This window comes from Mirounga angustirostris, unplaced genomic scaffold (assembly GCF_029215605.1).
Source record: "Mirounga angustirostris isolate CCGP_5_RB_7025 unplaced genomic scaffold, mMirAng1.0.hap1 SCAF_2, whole genome shotgun sequence".
Classification (NCBI taxonomy): domain Eukaryota; kingdom Metazoa; phylum Chordata; class Mammalia; order Carnivora; family Phocidae; genus Mirounga; species Mirounga angustirostris.
The window spans coordinates 32,193,976-32,216,556 of record NW_026991710.1 but is presented as its reverse complement, the minus strand read 5'-3'; the positions used below and the strand labels follow the sequence as shown (position 1 = coordinate 32,216,556).

Below are 22,581 nucleotides of genomic sequence, written 5' to 3'. Positions count from 1 at the left end.
TATATTTCTCAGCCCCCTGAGTTGAATTAGGTAGATAAGTGAGAGATAGGTGTGATTAAGTTTTGGCCAGAGGAATGAGGGTAAAGTTCTAAGTTGTCCCACCTAGTCCTCCCCATCTCACCTTCCCCTCTCTATGAGGCTAGAAGTAACGAATTTTAGGATGGCAGAGTCACGGGATACGGGCTCAGAAAAGAGCTACCTGGAGAGTCCCTGGACAGGAATGCTTACATCATAGAAGCAAAAGATAGACTTTTTTCTTTTCTTAGCCACACTGATCCTTGAGTGTTGGTTTTTCTGTGTCGCTTTTGTTTTGCAACAGCTAGTATTAATTACCTGATTAATATAAATTTATTTTCTTTTTTTAATGCTTTTTAAAAAAAGATTTTATTTATTTGAGAGAGAGAGAGAGAGCACGAGTTGGGGGGGGGGGGGAACAGAGGCAGAGGGAGAAGCCAGACACGGGGGCTCGATCCCAGGACCCTGAGATCATGACCTGAGCTGATAGCAGATGCTTCACTGACTGAACCACCCAGGCGTCTCTCTGTTTTCTTTTTAAAGATCAGTAGGGTGGTGGTTTAGGTGATCCTGCCAAGTCCCGACCTGAGCTATAATAGCAGAGTGGTTATATGAGGGTTACTCTGGAAGAGACAAGGGGAAATAGTTTAAAACAAAAGCTTTTCAGGAACTGCCACTCACATGGTGTCAGTAATAGTTCCTCGGTGGCTTCCTAGTACTGAGCTTTGAGAAGCTATGTTCGTCCTGCCTGCGAAATTTGCAAAACCCAGGGCTATATCCGCCGCTCCTGATTTCAGGAGAGCAAAGACAGATGTGGTGTATCTGACCGTGAGGGAAGAAGGGGACAAGGGGCCACCTTGCACTGCAGTGCATGAATTGGGCACGTGCCATCTAAAAGAGCAAGTTCAGTATTAGTGTTCTATACTTGGAAAATAAGATAAATAGTATTTTTAATTTACCTGACTACTATAAGTAAGCAAAACACAGATTAAATTCTTTTTTTTTTTAAAGTAAAAGCCCTCGATGGAGGGCTTGAACTCATGACCCCAAGATCAAGAGTCACATGTCCTACCGACTGAGCTCTACCAGGTGGCCCACAGATTCAATTCTTCGTATCATATTTCTCAAGGAGGGTTGGGAAACTTTAAAACTGGAAGTGTGAGAAGAGAAGCCCATCCTTGCCCATAGTAAGAGCACTGTAAATTAAAATGCAAATGAAATACCATTTCCACCTATTATATGGACACACAATAATAACAACAATAACCGGCATTCCTGAGTGTTTGCTAAGAGCCGGGTACTATGCTCACTCATTTAATCCTTACATCAAAGCTATCCATAGGTACTGATGTTATACCCAGTACAGATGAGTAAACCAGGGCACGGAGGGGTTAAGTAACCTGTTCAAGGTCATATGGCTAGAACGTGGTAGAGCAGGAATACATACAATAGTGTTATAAACTGAACGCTTGTATACCCCCAAAATTCACATGTTGAGACCTAGTCCCTGGTGTGATGGTATTTGCAGGTGGGGCCTTTGGGAGGGGATTAGGTCGAGGGTGGAGCCCTCCTGAATGCGATTAGTGTCCTTATAAAAGAGAGCCCACAGAGCTCCTTCCCTCTTCCACTATGTGAGGACACAGCAAGAAGACAGCTGTCTGTGAACCAGGAATGGGCCACCACCAGATACCGAATCTGCCAGCACCTTGATTTTGGGCTTCCCAGCCTCCAGTGCTATGAGAAATCAGTGTTTGTTGCTTGTAAGACACCCAGTCTATAGTATTCGGTTATAGCAGCCTGAGTGGACTAAGACAAATGGCAAAAATGTAATCATCTTCAAGAAATTATTAAGTGAATAAAGCAAGGTACAAAAGAGTGTGGTTAGTATACCACAATTGGTCTGAGAAAGTATCTATGTATCTACGTATCTGTATATCTGTATCTCCATCTCATGTATGTATGTATAGCTATATGATAATTCTGAGAGTATCCATAAGAAGCTGTTAACAGTGTTTGTCTCCCATGAGAAACCAAGTGGCTGGGGAAAGAGGTGTATCAGAAACTCAATTTTCATTCTCTACTAATCTTATGTCATTTGAATTTAAGTCATGTGCTTGAAAATACCTATTAAAAAAGATACAGGGCGCCTGGGTGGCTCAGTTGGTTAAGCGACTGCCTTCGGCTCAGGTCATGATCCTGGAGTCCCGGGATCGAGTCCCGCATCGGGCTCCCTGCTCGGCAGGGAGTCTGCTTCTCCCTCTGACCCTCCTCCCTCTCATGCTCTCTGTCTCTCATTCTCTCTGTCCCAAATAAATAAATAAAATCTTTAAAAAAAAAAAAAGATACATAAAAATGCATTTACTTTACAGACTGAAAGAAAACATTGCAAACGTGTATAATCCCACCTGTGATAAGGAAACGGTTCTCTCCATGAGTGTCTTGGTCCGCTTAAAGCCTGGGTCACTCTCTGCAAGGACATTCATGGTTTTCTTACCGATGAATTCCAGAGCATCAAGACCACCCGTTAAGACACTTTTACCCTGCCAATGAAATAATTGCATGAGATTAGTTTTTGCCTTTTGCTTTTCCACAGCAGTCAGCAACTCCTAGATGGCACCATTTTCAGATATTAAAATCAATGTAAAGTCACAATTTTTTCTCATTAGCTGTCTTCTTAATATCCACTTCATCCTATTTTCTTTTCCTTGGAAGGGCATATGTCATATAATTTGTAGGACAGATGATATTATTTAAAAAGGGTGCTTAGGAAAAACCAAAGCATATTGGGATAAATTTTGCTGGTTCTGTGTGTAGGAATAGATATGTATCTAAGACATAAAATTAATAGGTGATCCCACTACTGTTTTTGTTTGAAAGAATGTTAACCCAAGTAACAGAATTATGTGGAGCAGTCTATTAAGATGTCAAATACTCTTGCCAATTTAGTGAATTCTTTAATCTAGAGCCTTGGAGTATAGGACCCCCAGGCTGTGTCAGATGGCTCTTGCATACTTTCAGAAACTACTAATAACCGCCTATAATTAGTATATTCATGAAATAAGACAGGTTGATTTCCATAGACCACTGGCTTTAGAAACTGTTCGATCATACAGTTACCCTTCTGCAAATCCTCTTGTCAGCCATTGTTTTCCTTAAAAAAGAAAGATTAAAACAACCAAGCTTTACTCACATAAACTGTTCATATAACTAGAACGGCTTACATTTCTTTGCAACTTCTATACAAACACTTCCACTTCACAACTGCTCTTACACTATGCATACATCTGTGTTTTTTCCACCTTACATCAATTTATATACATTATATTTTAGTATTATGTTATTGCCTATATACATTTCTTTTTTTTATTTTATTTTTTTTTAAGATTTTATTTATTTATTTGACAGAGAGAGACACAGCGAGAGAGGGAACACAAGCAGGGGGAGTGGGAGAGGGAGAAGCAGGCTCCCCGCAGAGCAGGGAGCCCGATGCGGGACTCGATCCCAGGACTGTGGGATCATGACCTGAGCTGAAGGCAGTCGCTTAACCAACTGAGCCACCCAGGCGCCCCTGCCTATATACATTTCTAATCTTAATTATTGCTTCATTAGCAATATTAGACTTCACTGAATATACTTTAGTTGTCATTTCCATCTTGGACATTTAGACTTTGTTTTCAGATTTGGGAGCCAATCAACAGTCACACTATAAAACAGATTTTAACACACACATATTGTGGAAGGACTAGGGGATATCGGCAATGTATATTTTTGCGTAATATGGTTTATTTTCTTTTAACACCCTGAGGTGTTACTTTGGTAAACATCACATGGGAGAAGGAAGGACATAGGGACTTCGATGAAGGGCGGACCTGGTGGGAGGGTCTGGAACTTTGGTGTTACTTTGGTAAACATCACATGGGAGAAGGAAGGACATAGGGACTTCGATGAAGGGCGGACCTGGTGGGAGGGTCTGGAACTTTGGAAAAGAAAGTATCAGAAGGTAGAAGTGAACACAGTGGAAATGGGGGTGCTGAAGACAAACTCAGAGTGCCCTGCAATGTCTCAGGGAGACGAGGAACTCAAGTCTCATAACCACGGCTACCGAAGGAGCTCCTCCCCATCCCCGATCCTACCCACCCCTCACTGTAGACATACTGGACTTGCGATGCTCTCTGACTGCTCAAACACATTTGCTGCTTCCCATTCACCCTACTTAGTCTACAGGGCCTCAAGTCACCAGGAGAAGAGCTGGCATTTTCTAATTCTGGCATGCCCGGACCCCAGAGTCTGGGTAAGATACCCTCACCTTCTCTTCTTCCCACATTGCTTTGTACTTGCCTGTCGAGTTGTCTCTATCTTCCAGAATGTTCTGCCCTCTTGTTTGTCAGTATATGCCCAGCATCTAGCATAGCTCCTGCCCCACAGTGAGGGCTGATCACCTTTTTTTTTTTTTTTTTAAATGAATGAATGAATAAGTTGGATAGCAACTATATTTCTAGAAAAACTAGCTGGTTGGTTTTACACGGCAGAAAATAAACCTTTTCTTCTTGTCACTGAAGACAAGCTAGGTGTGTCATCTCGGTTGGGGGGGCTTCCCTCTTTTTTCATTATTCATCAGTGTGTTGTTGCCAATAACACACTTCTTTAGGAGGCAGGAAGGGGTCTGGGGCGGGGGAATAAACAGGGTTATTTTAGGAGAGTAGGAATTGGGAGGTAGGGATGGGGGAAGAATGTCGGTCTTAGTTACCTGGAAACACTTCAGAAACATCTCGGGATGTTGTTCCCAATTCCCTACCAGCATTTTTTTTTTTTAATCTGAATGGTTTTATCATTTTCAAATTGAAGGTTAAGAAACACAGACCATCTAGGAAAAACAGCTGTCTCAGCTCTAAGAAAGAGCCCTCTCTCCTCCCCCAGCCAGAGGCTGTCCTTGCAGCTGTTGGAAAGGACACTGTTACATCAGACTGAAAATATTCCTTCTAAGCAGCTCTCTTCTTTTAAACATAAAATATATATCTTTTGCCCTTATTATTTTGGTGCCAAGGTTACGCCTACTCTGGAGGAGAAAAAGCATAATAAAACCATAATCCAAAGTTATGAGCGAGGCCATCTTTTCTCTAATGTATCTGGGTCACTGGTAAATACAAATATCAAAAGGAGGTGCTGGAAGACACAGGGGAAACAGAGCAGCAGCTAAGGACTCACTGTGTTTTGAACGACGTTGGTGATGGTTGACAGCATGCCCCGAGACCCAGATGCAGGAGAAGTGGGTGGGCTTTCTGCAGGGCTCTGATCTGTGGCCACATCTGCTAGTAGGGAGAAAAACATCCTCTTAGAGTTCATTCTGCTGATCTGAGCTTAGAAAGCTTCCATTTGTGCACATACGGCCCAAGTCCAAAAAGCGCCCCCAATAAATGCATCACTCACTCTGAGGCACTCCATTTTCAGCATCAGGTTGGGCCCCTTCGGGAGAGCTGGAATTTACACTATGAATCCGCAGGGTGGCCCCTGCTTTTTCCTTGACTGCTGTCAATCCATGGCCTGTCAGGAAATAAAAGTATGGTTCAGGAAAACAATAGAAACCCCTGGTCTGCCAATTCAATAGCTCATGTTCCAGGGCTGTCGTGAGCTGTAGGTGTCCACCCTGGTTGTAAGAGACTGCGGTGGTTAGCAGCGTGGACGTATCCTCTTTACTCTTTTCTAAACTCCTCAAAACAGGCATGCATTATTCATTTTTGGATTCCTTACAGGCCTAGCCCGTCACAGACCCTCAATTCATATTTGTTGAACTGAAATCAAGTGAGGCTCATCATGTTCTCTCACAGGGTTCATCCTTCTTTCGGGGCAGAGAGTGCAAGGTCTGGGGCTGATAGGTCAAAATTAGAAGTCCAATCGGTGAGAAAACAGGAGGGGCACCCAACGGCTCTGACAGTTGTCCTAAGCAGTAACAGTCAGGATGAAGGACACTGGCTTTACCCCAGGCAAGCGGGGCCCGCACATCCACATTCTCTGCAGCCCAGCACAGAGCATATTCGAGAACTATTTGGTAAACACAGAGCTGACCTCCTCATCCCAGCACCCCTGCCACACACACAAACAACCCCCCCGCCTGGCAGAGAAAGAGTCTTGTCTACATTTTATGGAGCAATTTTTTTTCCTCCTCAGAGGCCCCCACGATGAGCTGTAGCTTTTCTTCTCAAGTTCCCAAACTGAACACAAAAATTAATAGTCTACCGAGAGTCCTAAGTGGCTGTTTGGGTCCTTGAAGGAGCAATAGCCCGGTGTGCCCCTGTCTCAGCACGCACCTCCCCCTCAGTCTGCAGGGAGGGAGGCGAAGATTTCACTAGGAAGCCAGGCAACGTCAGGTTATTAAAACCCAGGGCAGCAGCAATATTAATATGTGGGGGGAAAGTCCCAAATCATGGCAGGATTTGAGAGCCAAAGAGAAGCACCTACTCTTAGAAAGCGCTGTCACAATGACCAATTATTCATCTCCTGAATAAGAGAAAGACATGGATGAATCCCAAACCCAAATAAGAGTATTTTATCAGTTGTAACTCTACTTATCAGAGTGAACTTTTTTTTTTTTAAAAAAGATTGTATTTATTTATTTGACAGAGAGAGACACAGCGAGAGAGGGAACACAAACAGGGGGAGTAGGAGAGAAACAGGCTTCCCGCAGAGCAGAGAGCCCGATACAGGGCTCCATCCCAGGACCCTGGGATCATGACCTGAGCCGAAGGCAGACACTTAACGACTGAGCCACCCAGAGTGATCTTAACATAATCAGGGCACTGATATCAGTCCACCAAACAGAGGACTAATTAAATCCACTGGAAATCACCTGTCATTATACACTATCGAGAAAACAGGGAAACTTAAGAAATATTATTTACAATGCTTACCACATTAATTTCATACAGAAATATGTCTATATTCATGTGCAGCTCATCAGATATAGTTCAAACTTATTATCGAGTTACTTGGGAAAAAAACATGCCCTGTAACTGCTAAAACTAGGCTGAAATTCATTCTCTCTAGCTTCCGGTAAATTCCAAGCATTTCAAGGGAAACTTACTGGAATTTCAGTAGCACATTGAAGTTAAAGGATATCATTGAACTTATTTACACACCGAGTCCATATTCCTTGCCATATTTTAAAAACATACATTTTCCAAAAGGAAATAATGTACATCCAAATCACAATCATGATTCTCATTGAGATTTCTGAGGGCTTAAAGTAAAGTAATAAATGAGTTGAAGAAGGCTGGGAGGCATCTGCTACACTTTCTTTGTGAAAGCGGTACAAGAAAGATGATTCCACATCCTTCACGCAGGGTTCAGTGAAGCTCATTGTCATTATCTCCTTCACCTTCTTTGCCCCTTTCATGTGAGGACCACGTCTGATTCTTTTCCTAGGGAAAAACAGCTTCTCGCCATCTCAGAACACAAATTAGGGGTATGTCTGCATTAACTGTCTCTAGAAAAGTTACTGTTTCTGGAAGGAAATACCATGTTTGTGTTCATATAAATGGGATGTGCCTGTTTAGTACATATGATACTATGCTGATACTCCAGCCTCTCTCTTTCTCTCTCTCTCTTTCTCTCTCTCTCTCTCTCTCTCTCACACACACACACACAGCTTTACTGAGGTATAACTGCTATACAAAAAATTGCACACATTTAAGTTTGCTCCAACTTATTTTCTGATGAACAATTCTCTTTCCTGAATTCTTTTGTTAAAGTACATCTTTACTGCATTCTACCAGAAATAGAAAGCTATGGTTCTTCACAGATAAGGTTTAGACAATGCCACACCCTACTTTGAAGAATAACTTCTAAAACTTTACTTAGTGTGACATCTAGTGCCCAGAATAAGTAAGTAATAATATGGAGTTGTTGCCTTTTGACTGTGAGTGACTCATTCTCAGAGATATTGATTAGGTTTTACCAGTAACGGGGGGAAAAAAAAACCTAACAAATACGAATAATACTCTAATGTATAATTCATGGATTCTTTATACATCATCACGAACCCTAAGTATCCTCAAAGTAATGAAACTCCTCCAAATTCCACGGCTCTAAAAGTAGGCTATCCTTTATGCCTTGACTTATTGCACAGAAATAGGTGAATATTGCAAAGAAGATAAGAACGCTGTACAAATGCTGTGAAACTGTACCATTTTAAAGCAAATGTTAAATGACTGGCTGGTGTTTAATTTCTCACCTAAACTCTAGTGGGAAACATCCTTAACTTAGGAGTCAGGAGGCTTGTGGAGGAATTTGGGTTCCGTCATTTGTTAGCTGTGTGATCTTCGCGAGTTACTTCACCTCTCTGAGTCTCTACTGTTGTGTCTTCCCTGAAAGGAGGATTATAACATCTATCTCCCAGGGTCCTACAAGGTCAGGAGAAATATGTGAAACCCTTGGTCCTGGCCAACATTTATTGAACAGTTACTATGTCCCAGGCATTGGACTAAATATTTTTAGTCTAGTAAATTATCTCATTTAGTCTTCTCATTATGAGGTAAGGGATATTATTATTCCCATTTCACAGTGGAGAAAATGGAGATCTGGTGACATGTAATCGTCTGCCGAAGGTCGCAAAGCCAATAAGGGGCAGAGGCAGGATTTGAAGCCAATCCTAACTCTAGAATTTACACACTTAGTCGCTATGTCATATTTAGAAAGTTTTATATGCCATTTACAGTTGATAAAATGTCATTTTAGTCCCATTTCTATAACTGCTTAGAAATCAGATCCTTGATCAGGAGCTTTCTTATTTTTAAAACACTGGCTTAGGCTAAAATTACTTGACTTACCTTACCTTGACTAGAGAGCAAGGTGAAGGTCACCTCCGGAATGGAAACTTCCTCTAATCCTGCCCCTTTTAGCCAGGTCTTGGGTCGGCATAATGTGATGTTTTTGGGATCACCCCCATGCTGTGCAGGCACAGATCCTAAGACACGGTGTGGTGTTATCTTATACATCCAGTTTCATTTTTTTTTCTCCAAAAAGCACTGCGATATCACCAAGCCATTATTTTGTGAGTCCACCAAGATCAAAACCCAAGATCAAAACAAATTAAAAAATAATTTGTTGGTGGTGGGAGGGTCTCTCTGTCCAAGTGGTACCTTAGGGAAGCAACAGCAGTTCTCTGTATCACCCTGGATGACTGGCTAGCGCTAGGAGTACTTTCTACTGGTCCCCTACAGTAAAGCATCTATAAGTAGGGCATCAGCTAGCTCATCCAGAGGGCTCTCTCTCCACTTTAATTTTTTAAATATTTTTTATTTTAATTTTATTTTTTTAATTTAAATTCAGTTAGTTAACATATAATATATTACTGGTTTCAAAAGGTAGAGGTCAGTGATTCATCAGTTTTATATAATACCCAGTGCTCATTATATTACATGCCCTCCTCAATGTCCATCATCCAGTTACCCCACCTCCCCACCCCACTCCCCTCCAGAAAACCTCAGTTTGTTTTCTATGATCAAGAGTCTCTTATGGTTTGTTTCCCTCTCTGATTTCGTCTTCCCTATGATCCTCTGTTTTGTTTCTTAAATTCACATATGAGTGAGATCATATAATTGTCTTTCTCTGATTGACTGATTTTGCTTAGCATAATACCCTCTAATTCCATCCATGTCATTGCAAATACTTTAATTTTTAATATAATGTTTCTTTCATTTCATTTTCTTTAAAAAATGGATATATAAAAAAGAAACTAAAAAAATCTTATAATCTCACTTTCCTGATATAGCTGGTTGATTTTTATTTTATTTTATTTTTTTAAAGATTTTATCCATTTATTTAGAGAGAGAGAGAGAGAGAGAGTATGTGTGAGTGGGGAAGGGGCAAAGGGAGAGGGAGAGAGAATCCCAAACAGACTGCAGGCTGAGCATAGAGACTGACGTGGGGCTCCAACCCATGACCCTGAGATCATGACCTGAGCTGAGATCAAGAGTCAAACACGCAACCTACTGAGACCCAGGTGTTCCCTGTGGAAATACTTAAGACCTGGAAAAACATATTGCTTCTAAAAGACAAAAAGGAAAATTATATGCAAACAATGAATCCTGGAACACTACATCAAAAACAAATGATGTAATGTATGGTGATTAACATAACATAATAAAATAAAATAAAATAAAAAGAAATAAAAAAATAGTGTTAAAAAAAGAAATGAATCAATATTTACTTAAATGTACTCAAAATGTGATATTAGGTCAACTGGCCCACTGTAGTTCAAATGAATTCAACTCTTACACAGTTATACGTAAATTACATATTTAATGAGGCACACGGCTACGTTTCATTATATCTACTGTGATGAAGAGGGCCTTCAAAAGGAAAAGTGCTTGGCACTCTTAAAAGACTCTGACTCTGCCTTCCTCCCCATCCCCCCCAACCCCCCATTTCCTTTCCCAAGGCCCAGTTCTGCTTCCCAATCTTTGACTCTCCTGCAAGGCTTCCTCCTGAGAGCACTTCACAGAGAGACTCCCACACCCTAATCTCTGCTTGGGTCTCTCCTGGGCATCCGATCTAGAACACTGATCCGCTTCATTCTTTTTAACGGTTGCATAGATTATTCTTCCAAATGGCTAGATCACATCTTAACCTTCTCTGTGGATGGATACTTGGGGTGTTTCAAGGTTTTCACAGATGCCGGGTGAAGTCCCTCACCCTCCTTCAGGTCTTTGCTCAAATATCACCTCCCTGAGGACTAGCCCTCACCATTTTAAAACCTTACGATTTGGGGGGACTACCTCCCAAAATCTAATTAACATATATTAATTAACATATAATATATTACTGGTTTCAAAAGGTAGAGGTCAATGATTCATCAGTCTTATATAATACCCAGTGCTCATTATATTACGTACCTCCACTTTACGATTTTGGGGGACTTACCACTTTCTGGCCCTCTTTATCATTTTCCTATTCACTCTATGTATTGTTTATCATCTGTCTCCTTCCATTCACTCGTACATAAGCCCTACTAGGGTGAGAGGGTCTTTGTGTCATTTGCTCGCTGCCTTATCTCAAGTGCCTAGAATAGTGCCTGGCACAAGTATTTGCTGGATGAATTCTACATTGAACATCTTCATATATATTAATGACTTTTTGCAAAGGATCAACAGAAGTGCTGGGCTAGAAGGTATGTGCATTTTTCAAATTTGATAGTGCTAACTGGTCTTCTGAAAGTTGCATCACTTTCCACTCTGGGAGGGGGAGGTTTGAGGAATACATAGTTTAGAAATATTTGCTGCATCTCAGACTTCTATCAAGGAATTGAAGATAGTATAAAAAGTTGTGAGGAGTAGTTGTTTAGAAAAACACACAGATGATGTTGCTTCACTCAACTAAAGCAAAAAGAGGAGCCATTCAATCTTCCTTCTGGAAAAGTCTTCCCTCTCCATAATGATGGTTCGTGTCCACTCTGTAATCAGTTACTCACTTCTTTTTAGGTTCAAAACTGACAAGAAGTGTCTCTGAACTGATAGCATATGCCTGGCCGTCAAACAGACTCATGAACTCCTGGGTCTTATTCATAGATTGTAACTGATGGTGAACAAACTCCATGCACCAACCTATAACCTATAATCTTTTGTATTGATGACCCTTGAGAATTTTTTTTTTTTTACATATTTTATTTATTTGACAGAGAGAGACACAGTGAGAGAGGGAACACAAGCAGGGGGAGTGGGAGAGGGAGAAGCAGGCTTCCTGCCGAGCAGGGTGCCCGATGCGGGGCTCAATCCCAGGGCCCTGGGATCATGACCTGAGCCGAAGACAGACGCTTAACGACTGAGCCACCCAGGCGCCCTGATCCTTGAGAATTTTCACATTATCAGCGATGTCACCTTCAAAAATGAATCCATGTGATATCAATAGTGATTTACCCATATAATAGTTCTCATTGTAGTATGATTTTGACAAGTTTGCCAGTCTCTGGAATAAATGCTGTCATTATTTCTGACAGTGCTGGTAGAAGGGTTTCGTTAAAATGTGCAGAAGGGAAAAAACTGTGTGACTTGGAAGAGGGTGGGACAGGGGAACAATGGTAATTTTGAAAAGGTAAATATACACATCAGATACACCTTTTCCCTATACAGGTAGTCCTGTATAGGGTGTTTACACTTATAAAACTGTCAAAACTAGAATTTAAAAAAAAGTAAACATTTAGGGCTTTTGTAATATCTAGAAATAAATTGCTCTATTCTACTATAGGATCTTTATGTTGGTATATTTGTATATGTTTCAGCATTGTCGACTTTCATTTTGATTGTCAGTTTATCTATCATTTAGCTTAGCAATATAGTCTAGGAATAAGTCAGTCTCTAAGATGCTGGTGGGAAACCACATCTGGTTCTTACAGCATCACTTTGACATGATCATCAAAGTAATAATTTTTTTATACTTTCCTTTCCCATTCTGGTTTCTGCCTGGATCTTAAATAATAACCATTTTAATTTCATTTTCTGAACTTGCCCAAAGGCAGGGGCGGCAGGTGATCAAGTTTTCTTAGAATGTGACAGCGTAGCTGTGGATGAAGCTAATGCAAGAGCTACAGGGTCTCCAAAAATAGTTGTTGGCTGAGAACTTTGATTTCATATAAGCAGTGGGGAGGTTACTTTTTCTCATTTTCCCTTAACCTTGGGGTCAAAGTAGTGAGGCAAAAAGACAAAATATAAAAATACAGAGCAGCAAAAAGTCAATCAGTTTTTTGTATTTTCCCGTTTAGCACAGGGGTTTATAAGTATCTTTTTCCTTCTATATATAACCACAGACTATGGAATCATCATGTTACGGAAATTGGAAGGAATCTTAGAATTTCTCAACTTCCCCCACCCACACTTTTCCAAATAAGGAATCCGAGTCTGAAAGAGGTTAGGTGCATGGTGTTGCTAGTTAGTCACCATCCTCTGTGATCACACATTAGTAACGGTGAGGACAGGGCTCAGGTCTTTATGACTCCTGGTCCAGTGCTCTTTCCAAGAGAGAACCACCTTCCAAATGTTTCAATTCTCCACGTGCTCTCCTGCTTACTCCACACAGCTCGAACTACTATGATTGTAGTTTTTCAACAAGTGTAAGAAGGTTTCGGGTGGGGGGATAGGTTAGCCTGGTGATTGGTATTAAAGAGGGCACGTTCTGCATGGAGCACTGGGTGTTATACGCCAACAATGAATCATGGAACACTACATCAAAAACTAATGATGTAATGTATGGTGACTAACATAATAATAATAAAAAAAAAGAAGTATTGGTTTCTCTTTCTGGTTGACAGCTCTGTGTTGTGTTACCGACTAGGTGTTTTGCACTCCTGTCTGCAACCAGAATTACCCTGGGGGTAACATGAGGTTTCTGAGCCAGAATCGATTGCGATGGAATATGTGGTTATTTTCTTTCTTTGTTTTCCACAGGCAATTTATAAACCTTCAAGAGCTCATCTACTGCTGTGAGTGCTCTGTTTTCCAATATGTTTCTTTGCCCTGTGATAATAACCTATTAGTGCTGCAAAGTCTTGGGCGGATGTTCGGGCTGTACGTGACAGAAGCCGTGCCTGGCTTGCTTCTCTCCATCCCTGGGTAGCAGGTCGATATGGACGACAACCCAGGATGGCACCCATAACTTTGTAAACCCTATTCCAACCCTCTGTTTCAGGCTGTGAGCTTGGCTGTGGCACCTCTCCATTTGTGGGATGCTTGCAATCCCTATTATCTTTTGGGGAGCCAACTCCCAACCACCACCAAGGTTTTCAGCCTTGGAACCTGTAACTTCAGCCCCCCCCTTACGCTATAAGCTTTAGTTCTTTCTCATGTCCGCAGAGAGATCCTTACCCAGTTTTAAAGTATGTATTGCTATTATTTTAGCTACTATTGTAAGACACACATGTCTTGACCAGAAATCTCCAAAATAATGCCTCAGGAGCAACTTACGGAGGGTAATCGGGGTTATTGCTTTTGCATTCATTGGGTGATAACCAATGGTGAGGAAAAAGTTTCCACTCTACTTTTCTTTTCTAAAGATAGCTCCAATTTGTCTAATAGGATTCTCAGAATAGGCATCAACATTTCAAAATTACTTTGAGCTCTCTCATGTGCCCTTTGGACATTGTGGATGCAAATAAGAGAAAAATGTCAAGATTTAAATACTTCTAAAAATCCCAGCATGTAGCTAGAGGCATAAAAAAAGTAAGTTTCTGGACTTTGTGGGATAACTGAGGAGGACTTCAAACAGAAGAGGGAAGTGTGGTAGGTAGTTTTGAGAGAGTGCCCCCTAGTGTATACACCCAGGGTAATCCCCTCCCCTTGGAGCGTGGGCAGGATTGTGAAAATGATGGAATTTCACTCCCATGATTAGGGGACATTATATGGCAAAGGTGAAGGGATTTTTCAGTTATAATTAAGGTCCTTAGTCTGTTGAATTTGAGTCTGTCAAAGGAGATCATCCTGGGGGGGCCTGATTTCTCAGGTGAACCTTTAAAAGGGATGAGGCCCTTCCTGCAGGGAGAGATCTGAAGCATGGGTGAGATTATCCTCTGAAACAGGCAGCCTGTAGGAGCTGTGAGTGACCCCTGGCCAATAACCAGCAAGACAATGGGAGTGCCAATCCTACAACCTCAAGGAATTGGATTTTGCCAACAACTTGAATAACCTCGGAAGATGGTTCCGGAAGACCCTGGATATCACACAAGAACACAGCTGGCTGACACCCTGATCTCAGCCTGGTAAGTCACTCGGCAGGGAACCCAGCTATTCCCTACCTGAACTCCTGACCCACGGAAACGGAGGCAGTCAATGTCTATCATTGTAAGCCTCTAACTTTGTGGTAATTTGTTATACAGCAATAGCAACGAATACCAGAGGTTGTACTGAACTTCATTCTGATATTTTATGGGGCGATGTGCAAATGTGATACAATCGTAGAAACAGTCTATCTGCACCAACCATGGAAGGGAATATGGCACCAGTGACTGGCACAGTGATCCTGTTGGTCCACGACAGTTACCTCTCTAGGCTATTCCGGATCAATTACTGCACAAAGCTAGGGAAGAACCACCAGACATTTTAAGTAGTCGCAACATTAACAAGATCCAGCATTTCTCATCTTCATGGTGCCTTAGACACAGGGAAACTTCAAGAGTAACAGCAAATGCAAAGACAGCCTATAAGATCAACACACTGACTTCAGATCAAATTAAAAGATGAGTGCCCCCCATGATGAGGTGGGACCCACCACAGGAATCACATCCTGCTTTTTAAGCAGTAAATCTAGCATCATCTACTGGTTACACGTGAACCAGGTAACAAAACCCAGAGGCTGTGGAACTCAGTCCACTGACCACGGCCGCACCGGGCTCTCTTTGTGCAAAGGTCGGATTACAACAGGACACCTGAGAAGATAATGGATGGTAAATTTAACAGGCAAGCTGTCGGTTGGTAGACGGAAAACTTTGTAAGGATCCAACGAAGCTTGAAGTCAAATGGTTAGGTGTAGCCGCTGACTGATGAGAAACAATAGCAAACACACGAGCTTTTGGCAGACCAGGTCCAGGTAGGGGCACCTGTAAGTGTACCCAAATCTTCTGACCTGCGACCCATGGGGCAGGTGATTTCAATGTTTACTGGGGAAGGAGCTTATATGTAATTTTTTAATGAGAAAGTAAATCCTTTGTCTATAATAGAACTTTTCGAGGCACCAAATTCATTATAGGCCAGGACATTTCTGGACACCATTATTACTCCTGGAAGCACCCAAAATACTTCATGTTTTATGACATAAACCACGAGGAGAGCTGTAAAATTTGGTAACCATATTATTTACTGTTCTATGAGATATCAAATGTCAAAAACTTTTGGACTCCACAGTTTTGGGGTCAGAAAGCATGTCACTCCTACATGCTGTGGGTGGCAAGATCCATGTGAGACCCACTAAGAGCTCAAATGTTTTCCTTAGGAAGCAGGATGCCTCCAGGCACCTATCTTCACTATTGAAGAGACTCTGTCCTGTTCAGAACACAAAACAGGCCCCTCTCCTGTAACTTGGCTGATTTTTCCATCTGCATAGGTAGTATCCACAGCACCCTGGCCCCTTCAATTAGCAACAGAAAAAATCTGCTCTCCAGGGTCTCCCCAAAGACCAACATTATTTGACCACCATCTCCTTCTTGCCAGAGCTCCCTGACATTCCAGACACGAAATAGAGGAATGTAGTCTACCCATTCTTGCAAGTAGTCTATCCAATTAGATATCTGGCACTTAGACTGTGACCATGGCCCATTGGAGTGGGACAAAGGCTTTTCAGCCTTCCTATCCCTCCTGCTTTTAGGAGTAACAGCCATGGACTACACCTCGAGTACACCTGACTTAGATGATCTGAAAGCTATGTTACCTGCGGCTTCCCCTATCCTTCTCCTTGCTCTCCACCTTCAAGATGAAATGCCTTTGCTAAATCAGCTTAGACATGTTGATGTTACACCTTCAGTTTTCACAAAGAATGCCCATGAGAAATGGTCACATGAAGAATATTTTCACACACCTGTTCCGATGAAGACATTGCCCACTATATTTTCTCTTTGTATATACAGAGCCAATACAAGAAATGTCTTCAAAAATGTAACACCAGGAAAAGAAATTTATCTAGATAAACTAAGTTTTGGTTGATCATTCCATGAAAAATTGATAATCTACTGGCAGCCAAGACACTCAGAGTCAAGGTCAATGCTCAATTACAGTAACTCTACCAGCCTTGGGATATATATTCTATATCCTCTGTCCCTGCATATATATATATATTATTTATTTATTTATAAAGATTTTATTTATTTATTCATGAGAGACAGAGAGAGAGAGAGACAGAGAGAGAAGCAGGCTCCCAAGGAGCAGGGAGCCTGATGTGGGACTCGATCCCAGGACCCTGGGATCATGACCTGAGCTGAAGGCAGACGCTTAACCATCTGAGCCACCCAGGCGCCCCTGTCCCTGCATATTTTAATGAAATACCTCAAATCCTTTCAGGGAGTAGGTTAGTTGTATATTTTAAAACATTCAGGTGGGAGGACAAGTACAACACTTTAAGAATGTAAGACCTCAAATCTTATATTTTAAGATCAATGTAATATAGTGGTTAAACCTATACTAGTTGGTTCAAATCTCAACCCAACTACTTCTGACTTTGGACAAGGTCTTAGCCTCTCTGTGATTCACCTTCTTTATCTCCAAAGTGCAGAAAGCAAAAATACCTGTTTCTAGGGTTATTTTGAGGAATAAATGTATCAATATACATGAAGCCCTTAGAACAGCAGGCACTAAAAATGATTTGCTCTTATTATCTCGCCGGCTAATGGCAGCCTCTATCAGTACATTGTATGATCAAAATGTCAAATGCTATTATTAGCCTTCTGAACTTTATCCATTCAAATGCAACATATAATTCTTACCTACTGTAGCAGATGCTGATGAGAGCAGAGATTTGCCCCAGGAGCCCCAGCCTGCCCATCCCCCTCCACCGGAAGGCAAATCCACAACCTGTAGAAAAACAGATTAGCAGAAGGTTAGCAATTCAGTATATGCAGGAATGAAAAAACACCCATTGGTTTGAAACAAAAAGGTTTTAAAAAAATCACCAGGAATCATATCTCCCTGGCTTAAAGTTCATAAGGGTCATAAAAGAATACACCAACCCACATTTCAATGTGTACTTTGGAACAAAACTGATTAGTAGTGCTGTTGGCTTCTGCGGGCTCGGCTTGAAGTGAGAGGAAGGGAGTTTGATGTTAACAAAGACTCAAATGTCCCCTTGTCTGGAAGACAGGGACAAGGGCTGTAGGGAGGAAACATTTAATACATTAGGGCACAAAGTGATTTGAAAAAGTTCAAAACTCTGGCAACTTTAACATAGCTAAACAAATGTTCTCTTCCAGGCAGAGGTAACTTTCAAATCTCTGGGGTGATACAAGGGAGCTCTGATGGATGACAGGTGGAGTGTCTAGAAAAGCACCAATAAGCCTGGGGATGGGTAGCAGCAACAGGTAGTCTTTTGAGGTAGACATCTTTCTTTTTTTTTTTTTTTAAAGACTTACTTATTTTGAGAGAGAGAGAGAAGGCGGGGAGGAGCAGAGGGATAGAGAGTCTTAAACAGACTCGACATTGAGTGTGGAGCCTGAGACTGGGCTCGATCTCACAACCCTGAGATCACAACCTGAGCCGAAATCAAGTCGGATGCTCAACCGACTGAGCCACCCAGGTGCCCCGAGGTAGATCCTTTCAATGTGTCTTTCACCGTCCCTGGGCTCTGTGGGTTCAAATTCTTCTGCCTAAGTATTTGGATTGAGATTGAGAGACTCTGGTTCAGCTTGAGTTGTTGCTTGAATAGAAGATGAAAACTCAGGCAATGTAGGGTGACCATATTCTATCCATCATGCCAACTAAGGATTAAGAGAAATCAGAGTGAGCAGAATGAAGGAGATATACTCAGAGAAGTTGTTGAATTCCTGACAGCTTCTCAGCCCCTGGTTCCTGTCCCTCCTCAAGGCCCTATTACATCCTTGGGGTCCATGAGATTCCAGCATAGTCAATGAGTCTGTCTGTTTCTTTTTTAAATGTTTTGTTCACTGATGTATCCCCAGAGCCTAGAAGAGTACATGGCATATAATAAGTGCTTAATACATTTATTTGTTGAATAAATAACTGAAATTCACCTATTTTCTTAAGTAATGTAATAGTTTCTTGCAACCAAGCAGCCCTGACTCAGTGGAACTACAGCTTTCCCTTATTATCTAGGAATACATTCTAGAAAATGAGGCAAGAATACATTAGGAGTAATACATTAGGTGCTGAAGAATCACAGCTCTTTCCTCCAAAAAAAAAAAAAAAAAGAAAGAAAGAAAGAAAGAAAGTTCAGTGAAATATTCCTACAGAATTTGTGGCTTCTGTAACTTTTGACCCAAGGCTGGTCCATCAGTCAGCACCCTTCCCTTCTCCCTGCTGCCTTCTACCTTTGCAGATGAGGGTGGTCATGTCAAATAGTTTGGGCCAATGAGATACAAATGGGAAGGCTTTTGCTTTCATGATAAACAACACACTTATGGCTGGCGCCAACTCTTCCCACCATCCTTTTTTTCTGCCCTAAATGTGAATCCGATGCTTGAGACTGAAGCAGCCATTTTTGCAGCCATGATGGAAAGGCCAGGGAATCACAGAGTCACTGGTCCTGGTACTGTTGAGCTACTAAACCAGTGTGAGTAGTTGACTGTCTTCATTCTTTCTGTTAAGTGAGGAAAAAAAATAAGTTGCTATTTGGTCAACTACTCTATGTTGGATTTTAGTTCTTTGTACCCAAATGCATTCTTAACTGATTCACCTAGTAAATATGTAACAGCATCCATCAGTGTAGAATACTGGCCAAGAGAAAAGGTTATGGAATTAAATTGCTTGGGTTGGACTCCAGGCTCTGCCATTTTGGACAAGTTATTCAAGTCTTTCAAGACATTGTTTACCCTTACAAAATGAGATATGGTAGCATAAGAACCGTAAATATAAGAACCAATAATCTCACAGGGTTATTGTGAATATTAAAAGAAATAATTCATATAAAGCTTTGAGCATAGTGCCTGGCACATAATAAATACTCTACCAATGTTAACTAGTAATAATAATAATAATAAACAACTATATTTTTAACACTAAGAAGCAAAAAGCTCTGAAAGTTGGCTGACATTTATTTCTGTCTGGAAACAATGAGGAGCTTGTTAACATGAATGGAAATACTCATGATTCATGACTGTCTGCTTTCATTTTTGGTGTCTACATTGATTTACTTCACTTCTGCAATGGAAGCCAGTGGCAATTTTATACCATCATGAAGACAGATGTAAGTTGGGTGATTAATATCATTCTTTCACAGGACAAATCACTACCTATGTGATTAGGGAGAGTTAATACACTTAGGGGTGACAGCTTTTGACTCAAATTCATAATAGTTAATATACTCTGACAGCCGGTAATTGACTAGCAAATGAAAATAAATGTTAAATGAGTCTAGAACTTTTTGCAGTATAAATTACTGCTTCAATTGCTTTATTAATAAAGCTCCTTTGACATTGAGCTGTGACCTTGTGATCAGCTACAAAGAATATTCGTTATCAATGGCAAATACTCAAATGACTAAATGTGCACATTTAATATAAAAACCATATAAACTATTCAACATGAATTCTCATCTTGAGTATTGTCTCCGCTTTAAAAGGCTTTCATGTTACACACTTATGAGTCTATAAAGTAGGCAGCATGGATCTACTCAGATCTTTCATTACCAAATATGGTTATTTTAAAACTTTTTTTCTTATCCTCATCCCATGTGACCCCCATCTCCTTTAACAGACAGCTTCACATAAGAATTTGCCGAGAAAACAGAGGCCACCAGATGGGAACTCTTAACTTCCTGTCCCTCCTCATAAGCTCTCAGAAGAATGACCTCATTTCACAAAAGCAAATCAGACTTGGCTTGATCAAGAGGGATATCCAAAACTCAACTGAAGATCATTTAAACATCTGCAACTGTTGTGTGGTCCTAAGAATATGAAGAATGCAGGATTCCATCAAGTTCAAAGCTCTTTAAATAGAAAAGATATGTACATATCTGGTGTCCCATTTAAAGGTCTTTATCATTAAATGGAAAATACATTATTTTAGGCTATCAAATTTACATGTGTCATTAGATAGAAAAAATGTACAAATGTTAGAATTCCATTAAATTTGAAGGTCTTTAACATTTAGATGGAAACGAAAGTACCTGTCATAAAAGATCCAAGATCAACCTGGTTGTCCTATGTTCTTGAGGAGATCAAGAATCAGGTACTGTCCACAGCGCACATCTGTGAGACCAAACCCATTTTAAGTTTTGTTACTCATGACATAGCTGCTCTAAAAAGGGGCTCAGTGTGACATTCAGGGAGATGGAAATCACTCTGGATGCCTGCAGTTCTGTCAAAATATTTGCTTGAAAATGGTCTCGGTTATTTCCAAGTAATTTTCTTCCTTGGTGAGTATGTATCATTCCACTCTGGAAATATTTAAAATTAAATATAGAAAGGTTTAAAGCATCAACATCAGGCTATTAATATTTTTATGCATATTTGGTCTTTTCTGCACTATTGTTTAAGAAATTAAAGTGAAACTTAAAAGAAAACGATTTAAAGTGAATAACTGAATGATTAGACTTTTTTTTTTTCTTAAGATTTTATTTATTTGCGAGAGAGACAATGAGAGACAGAGAGCATGAGAGGGAGGAGGGTCAGAGGGAGAAGCAGACTCCCCGCCGAGCAGGGAGCCCGATGCGGGACTCGATTCCGGGACTCCAGGATCACGACCTGAGCCGAAGGCAGTCGCTTAACCAACTGAGCCACCCAGGCGCCCATGATTAGACTTTTTAAAAAAAGATTTTTTTATTTGACAGAGTGAGAGAGAGCACAAGCAGAGGGAGTGGCAGACAGAGGGAGAGGGAGAGGGAGAAGCCAGGCTCCCCCACAGAGCAGGGAGCCTGATGTGGGGCTCAAGCCCAGGATCCCAGGACCCCAGCATCATGATCTGAACCAAAGGCAGAGGCTTAACTGACTGATTAACCGACAGAGGTGCCCCGAATGATTAGACTTCTGATTTTAAGTTGAAATCTTCCTAAGTTTATGCATGGTATTATAACATCTAACAAATCTTTAGGTCCACTCTATAATTTCATTTAATAGGTTTATAATACTTCCTATGCACTCAGCCAGGTTTTGTTTGAGTAGATAAATGAGGTGCTTAAAAAAGAAAACAGAATACATTACATTCATACAGACACAGTTTTAAAGCATTTGAACATACTTAAGTTGGTAAAAAGGACCAAGCATTCATCAAAAGTCCCTTGAAAGTGCCTGTTCAATTTTGCTAGACTTCCAAATAGAGTAAGATTTGTGAGATGAATATAAAGCCTAGGACGAATTGCATTTTTGAATTTATAATCTTAATACATTGAACACTAATTGTTTAAACCAAATTAAAAGTCCGAGTAGTCCTTTTTATTTTTTAAAATTTTTAAAAAGATTTATTTATTTGAGAGAGAGAGAGAGATGGGGAGGGGCAGAGGGAAAGGGAGAGAGGAAGAGAATCTCCAGCAGACTCCCCACTGAGTGCAGAGCCTGACGTAGGGCTCGATTCCAGGGCCCTGAGATCACAACCCGAGCCGAAATCAAGAGTCAGACACTTAACCAACTGAGCCACCCATGCGCCTCATGAGTAGTCCTTTTTATGCACAAACACACACTGGCCTACACCAAAAACCCATGTAAACACAAATCTAACTTAAGTGCACCTCCACTCACAATTACTTCCTTCCCTTCTAGCATTATGGAAGTGATGTTTTCCTCTTAGTTATAATTATCACCTCCACGTGAACTCCACCGGGTCTGGGTGGGTTGGTCTTCCCTCCTCTCCTGGCTTTTCAACATTTCTCCACCTGCTACTTCCCACATTCAATCATGTATATGATTCCTCCACCTTAAAACCAACAAATGAA

General features: G+C 41.0%; 1 protein-coding gene across 8 annotated transcripts in view; it reads right to left on the bottom strand.

Annotated features, from left to right (window-relative positions):
• FAM114A1 (family with sequence similarity 114 member A1) overlaps positions 1-22,581 on the bottom strand; it is a 67,959-nt gene that overhangs the window by 29,738 nt on the left and 15,640 nt on the right. For 5 of the 8 annotated variants that reach the window (XM_045881313.3, XM_064584374.1, XM_064584370.1 and 2 more), the window contains exons 3-6: positions 17,468-17,555; positions 5,443-5,556; positions 5,221-5,324; positions 2,421-2,555 (exon numbers count right to left, since the gene is read on the bottom strand). In XM_045881313.3, coding sequence (XP_045737269.1) covers positions 2,421-2,555; positions 5,221-5,324; positions 5,443-5,556; positions 17,468-17,555 — 441 coding nt within the window. Of the gene's footprint in view, positions 1-2,420; positions 2,556-5,220; positions 5,325-5,442; positions 5,557-17,467; positions 17,556-22,581 lie in introns of those variants that run through there. The other 3 variants (XM_045881315.3, XM_064584373.1, XM_045881316.3) reach the window with 2 other exon arrangements.